This window comes from Festucalex cinctus, chromosome 16 (genome assembly GCF_051991245.1).
Source record: "Festucalex cinctus isolate MCC-2025b chromosome 16, RoL_Fcin_1.0, whole genome shotgun sequence".
NCBI lineage: Eukaryota > Metazoa > Chordata > Actinopteri > Syngnathiformes > Syngnathidae > Festucalex > Festucalex cinctus.
Window position 1 is genome coordinate 3791361 of NC_135426.1, and position 6140 is coordinate 3797500.

Consider the following 6140-nt stretch of genomic DNA (forward strand, 5'->3'; position numbering starts at 1 on the left):
GAACCCATCCTGCCTAGAGACTGCATTGTCGGAGCCATGTCCTGGCAGGTTGAAGAGGATGTCAAGGAGGCCCTCCAAGACACGATCGTTCCAAAGGAGTGTCCACCACGACGGCTCTACGTCCCGGAGGGTCTACGAGCACGGGTGATCGATTGGGCACACACCTCTCGTCTGTCTTGCCACCCAGGTACTCGCAGGACCCTGTACGTCGTCGCCCGGAGATTCTGGTGGCCTTCAATGGAGACCTCGGTTCAGGAATATGTAAAGGCCTGCCCAGTCTGTGCCCGAAATAAGACTTCGAATCAACCCCGGATGGGCCTTCTTCAGCCACTGCCAGTTCCCTCAAGACCCTGGGCTGAGATCTCCATGGACTTTGTCACTGGACTTCCCATATCACATGGTAAAACCACCATACTTAGTCGTTGATCACTTTTCAAAGATGATCCGTTTCATTCCATTGCCCAAGCTACCCTCCGCCAAGAAAACAGCCGAAATAATGATTGACCAGGTATTCAGAACCCATGGATTCCCGCGACACATTGTGTCCGACCGCGGGCCCCAGTTTGTTTCTCGTTTCTGGAAAGAGTTTTGCAGAGCCATAGGGGCCAAGGCTAACCTGACCTCAGGTTATCACCCAGAAGCCAATGGACAAGCCGAGAGGCTAAATCAACAGCTGGAGACCGGACTCCGGTGCTTGGTCTCCCAAAATCCGTCCACCTGGAGCAAAAACTTGGTTTGGGTTGAACTGGCTCATAACTCGTTACCCACCTCTGCCACAGGAATCACCCCGTTCAAATGTGTGCACGGTTACGACCCACCTTACTTCGCGGACCTGGAGGAGGAAGCCTCAGTTCCCTCGGTTCTCGCCATGGTCCGCCGGTGCCGCCGAATCTGGTCAGCAGCTCGACTGGCACTACAACGTCAAGGCGACAGGGTGAAAAGAGCTGCTGACCGGAAGAGGAGGGCCGCACCACAGTACCAGCCAGGCCAAAAGGTATGGCTTTCGACGAAAAACCTTCACCTCAAAGTTCCCTGTCCAAAGTTGGCCCCAAGATTCGTGGGGCCATTCCCGATTGCAAAGACTATAGGTCCAGCCGCCGTGCGCCTTCGCCTGCCTCGATCCCTCCGCACCCACCCCACATTCCACGTGAGCCAGGTCAAGCCAGTCCAGGACAGTTCCCTGATCCCGCCCGAGCCCGCGCCGCCCCCTCCGGAGATGGTGGAGGGGGGCTCGGTCTATAAAGTGAGGAAGTTATTGGACGTCAGAAAGCGGGGCCGGGGACACCAGTACCTGGTTGACTGGGAGGGTTACGGGCCTGAAGAACGGCAATGGGTGCCCGCCCGATTCATTGTAGACCCCTCCCTCATCGACGATTTTTACGATGAACACCCCGAGATTCCTGGGCCGTCGAGAGCCGGCCGTTGAGGGGGGGGTACTGTCACGCCGCCACCAGAGTGGCGGGTCATGCTTTTATTTGTCACAGTCAGGTTCCTGTTTTATTTTGAAATTACTAACTCTCATCTCACCCCAGGTCACTTACCCTTCCTGCAGCTCACTGATTACCGGTCCACGCCCATGATCACCACCACCTGTTCCCAATCAACCCGGACATAAAAGCCACCTGATTCCTCCCCTCAGTGCCGAAGTGTCACATCTCAGTGCATGGAAGCGTCCTCACAGTCCTTGATCCACAGTCCTAGTTTGATGTCTTGCCTTGCTTTGTCTTGCGGCCTTTGTTTGCCCCTTGTTTTCCTCCCTTGTGGAGCGCCTTTAGTTGTCCCTGTTTTTGAGTGCCCTTTTTGTATCTCCAGTTTGGAGCTCTTTTTGTTCAGCCTTTTTTCCCTCTTTGAGAGGTGTTTTGAGTTTCGATATATTAAAACTGCAGCCTTTTTGGCCAACTGTCACTCTGCGTCTGAGTCCTACCTCCTCGCTTCGTGTCAAAACCTGGAACAAGGCAAAATGGACTAGATGAAAATAGATGCATTCAGAGCCCAGATTATTATAACATATAGAATATTTATTAAAGTATCAGATTGTGTCATCACAGCATGTCATTTATACCCCCCGCCCCCCACCCAAAAAATATTAATAAAAAAAATAAAATAAATAAAATAAAAATCAAATGTGCATTCACAATAAAACCTTTGGAACTTCATTGGAACAGCTCTCTTTTTTTGGCAGACCAATTTAACAAAGGTCTGTGTTGTGGAAAAATGGAATACAGACATTTTTATTTTTGCTTGAAAAGTGTTAAAATGGAGAGTTAACATCTTGATAATGAAACAAACAAAATGGCAAATTTTACATAGATTTTACAGCCCTGCACTGTAAAGTGTCCTCGTATGCCCTGTGATTTTACAACCTTATGTTTTACCAGCTATGTGTTAGTGTCACTTTCTTGGCTTACGTCAGTAGACTCAGTAGTTGATGTATCTGATGAGTGAGGTATCCTGTCTAAAAGTTTGTCAGTTGTTGATAATGTCTCTACAAAAACCATTTCAGAGGTGTTGCTGGAAAGGGGTGTGAAAAACCAGCTGGGGGGAATCACACCTCAATCTTCGTTTCAGTATATACTGCCTGAAATAGAAAATTAAAGGGAAAGATGAGCACAAGATACACATATTCACATCACATTAGGGCTGCTCTATTATGGAAAAAAATAATCATCACCATTATTTTGGTAATAATTGAAATCAAGATTATTCAAAACAATTATATTTTGTTCAAATCAAGAAAATATTTAAACATTTGAAAATAAGACAATTACAATCATATGAAACTATAATTATGTAAGTTGCTTTTGGATCCAACAAAATTTATAATATATTATTATTATTATTATTATTATTATTATTATTATTATGACGTTAGCAAAAATTTGACGTTGGGGTGCAGTGTGTGCAGTAAGCTAGTTTTGACATGGGTGTGTGGTAAAATAACTCGTGTGGGCGTGCCACAACTCAAAATTAGTATTATTAGTGCTGCAGCTATCGAATATTTTGGTATTCGGATATCCTACTGAAAATTCTAGTGAATAATCGTATATTTGGATAGAAATAAAAATATACCTATAGGCCTATATACTTTCTTGGTCAAAGAACAATTATAAATACAGAAGACAAAAAAAACACATTTGCATATAATAATTAACAACCAACTGGTTTTCATTTTTAGAGAATCAATTTTATTTATTTATTTATTTTTAACTTAAATTGAGCTTGTCAGCAAACTATTTTTTTCTGAAACAGTGAGATTTTAGACAAATCTCTTCCCATAGATTTCAGAGAATGTTTTTCAGTGTGAAGATTTATACGTTACCTGTAGTCTGAAGCATCAAGATCCCCGTGTTTCTTAACACTGTTCACAAACCTCTTAGCTTGTCCATTCTCATCACATCTTTGTCAACTATAATCCTTTGACGGATTACTTGTTCACAAAAGAGTTTGTAGCTCTCAGCATAGGGTTGTCTGAAACACACCTACACTCACTTAACATGTGCAGAGTCATGCTTTCTAATTAATGCTGTCTCGAAATGTAAACAGAATACAAGTGACATATTGCTGACCAATGCTTTACTTTTGAAATGTGTAATTTTAGCAAAGTGACAATGAAATAGTGCAATGTAACAACTCACATTTGTTCGTCCCTGGTTGCTGTTTCTGTTGACTTTAAGAACCTTGTGTAATCTCTGAAACAAAACTGCACCTCCATTGTGACAGTCTTTTGTCTTGAATATGCAGAAGAATGGAACAGTCTTTCTTCATCTCAGCTGCCTGCAGCAACCCGCCTTTAGACAAAAAAGAATTACATTATAAGTGTTATTGTCACATCACCTCTTTACAGTATATGCACATCACAGATTTAAGTAAAGTGTTTGTTGAGGTTGATGAGAGAGAGTTTGGGGAAAAGGGAGCGTGTAGCTGTGTTCTCTTTATGACTGATGGGCACAGGTAACTCGAGTTTGGTAACAACTGTTGGATTCACTCGATAAATCATTCAACAGCTCGCGTTTTTAATCAACTATAGCCTTAAAACTTAACCTAGCAACAAATTATTTTCAGCCCTATACAAAATATCGGTCACATTAATAACAGAAATGGGCACGCGTGTGTGTAGCACATACCTGCTGACAATGTTTCTGCTTTGGCGAGGTGATCCCTCTTCCGTGTGCCTTCCGATCCCAGACGAATATACTTTGAAATTTATTTTTACAAATGATGCAGATGGCTGGAAGGACGGGGCCAGCTGAAGCGATGGGCAAACCTGAACGGGAACGAAGTTTTTTCACCACTTTCTTTTTAACTTTTTTCTCCTTTCGCTCTTCTTCGCTCTCCGACGTTGTGGTCGCCATTTTTGATATGCGGTTGCTATGGTGAGGAGAAAGCAGCAGCTACCTGATTGGCTCATGTGACCTAAATCACACCACTACCGACCTAATGGCACTACGCCCACACCGGAGATCACTGCGCCTCATCGCAAAATAGTGCCGGGGTTTCACCACCGAAAATACAAAATTGGCAGGTTTTCAGAGGGTGAACTCCACGGATTCTTACTTACTACTAATAAATCTATTTTATGAAGTAAAGATTATTTAGTGCCCCTGGTAGTGGAGCGAAACTGAACGAAAACGTGTGTGACCTGACGGCCTAACCATTGGAGGGTGCTATTGTATTGCATAACAACAACAACATACTTATTTTTAGCTTGCACAAAACTACGTTGCTTATTGATGTCCGTCCAAAACAATCTATCTGAACTAGAGGTGTCAGTGGATTAAAATTTGTAATAATAATTAATCGCATTACTTCAATAATTAACTGACTATTAATCACACATTAATTGCACATTTTATATCTCAATTTATACCTACATTTACAATAAAATGTACCCCACCCCCACCCCCACCCCCCCAATTTCAATATGGTTTTATTTTTCATTGATACAGTAATTTCATAACAATTCAATTAAAAAAAATGAAAAATTCATTGATAGAGTAATTTCATAACAATTCAAGAAAAAAAGTTTAAAAAAATAAAAATAAAATATGTGCTGTACTGTAAAACCAAACCAAAGTGTGACTTATTTGTTTTGGTCATTTTTCTATCACTACAACATGGTATAATTGCATTTGTAAGACAATAGTGAAAGCTCAATGCATTTCTCTTTTCATATTAGGAGCTGCCTAATTTTTAACATGAAGTAACTTGTGAAATTATGCACATTTTTAAAACTGTAAAATACAACACAGTCCCCACAAATATATGCATTCGCGCTAGGCTTTTATTTTGTTAAGTGAAATAGGATGTGCATTGTAAAATGACGAATTTTTACTGCATAGGAACCAGAAACGACAGATGTGTTCTTTTCATATTAATAGCTCTGTAATTTTAAACAATAAGTAACTTGAGAGTTTCTGCACATTTTAAAATTGTAAAACACAACTTGACGCCAATCCCCACACATTAGGCAGTATGATTTAATTTATTACTGCTAAATTGTGTTATAGTGACTCCTTTTTATGACGTCGGACGCTTTTATTTTGTTAAGTTCTCGGATGCGAGACGCAGCTGAGGCCGCTCTACTGTTACAGCGAACACATCGGTAGTTTCCCTTTCACCTTGATGAGAGATTTTGTGGAGATGCTGAATAAAATACGCCTCACATTTAAAGATAAATAGGCTTGTGCTCACTCCAACTGTCAAGACGGCGTCAATTCGGCTCTTTACTCTCACAGGGGTTTCAGAGTGCCCATGGACGCCTCTTGGTGCTCGGTGCGAACGCAACGGCTAAACGAGTGCGTTCTTTCAAAGCAAGGCACGGGTGGTAGTGGTGAGACACAGTCCAAATGGCTCCTCCACCTATATTCTGCCCCTTAAACACTGTATTTTAGCTCCAGTGCATTTCTATTGGGTAGTTTTGACGTGGACGTTTCTACTACGTGGTGACTAGAATTCCCTGAGTAGAGGCTTTCCAAATAAGCGGTCGTTAATCGAGCGTTAAAAAAAATAGTGCCGTTAAAGGCACTTTAAGTTAACGAGATAATAACGCGACAATTTTGACACCCATAATCTGAATATAAAAGTTATTTTAAACAGTCACTCACGTCTCACAGGCAAACAAACATGATATAGCCAAATGC

The 6140-nt window shown here is 41.9% G+C and overlaps 1 protein-coding gene across 7 annotated transcripts in view; it reads right to left on the minus strand.

Annotated features, from left to right (window-relative positions):
• The window catches only part of apaf1 (apoptotic peptidase activating factor 1), a 74309-nt gene that overhangs the window by 49081 nt on the left and 19088 nt on the right, over positions 1 to 6140 (minus strand). The window contains exons 8-10 of one of the 7 annotated variants that reach the window (XR_013278930.1): positions 4125 to 4264; positions 3636 to 3788; positions 2094 to 3468 (exon numbers count right to left, since the gene is read on the minus strand). The exons of 2 other annotated variants lie outside the window; for them this stretch is intronic. Coding sequence is in view for 2 of the 5 variants with exons in the window: in XM_077499349.1 (XP_077355475.1) it covers positions 4086 to 4264 (179 nt within the window). In the remaining 3 variants the exon portion in view is untranslated. Of the gene's footprint in view, positions 1 to 2093; positions 4265 to 6140 lie in introns of those variants that run through there. 4 more of the 7 variants (XR_013278929.1, XR_013278928.1, XM_077499350.1 and 1 more) reach the window with 4 other exon arrangements.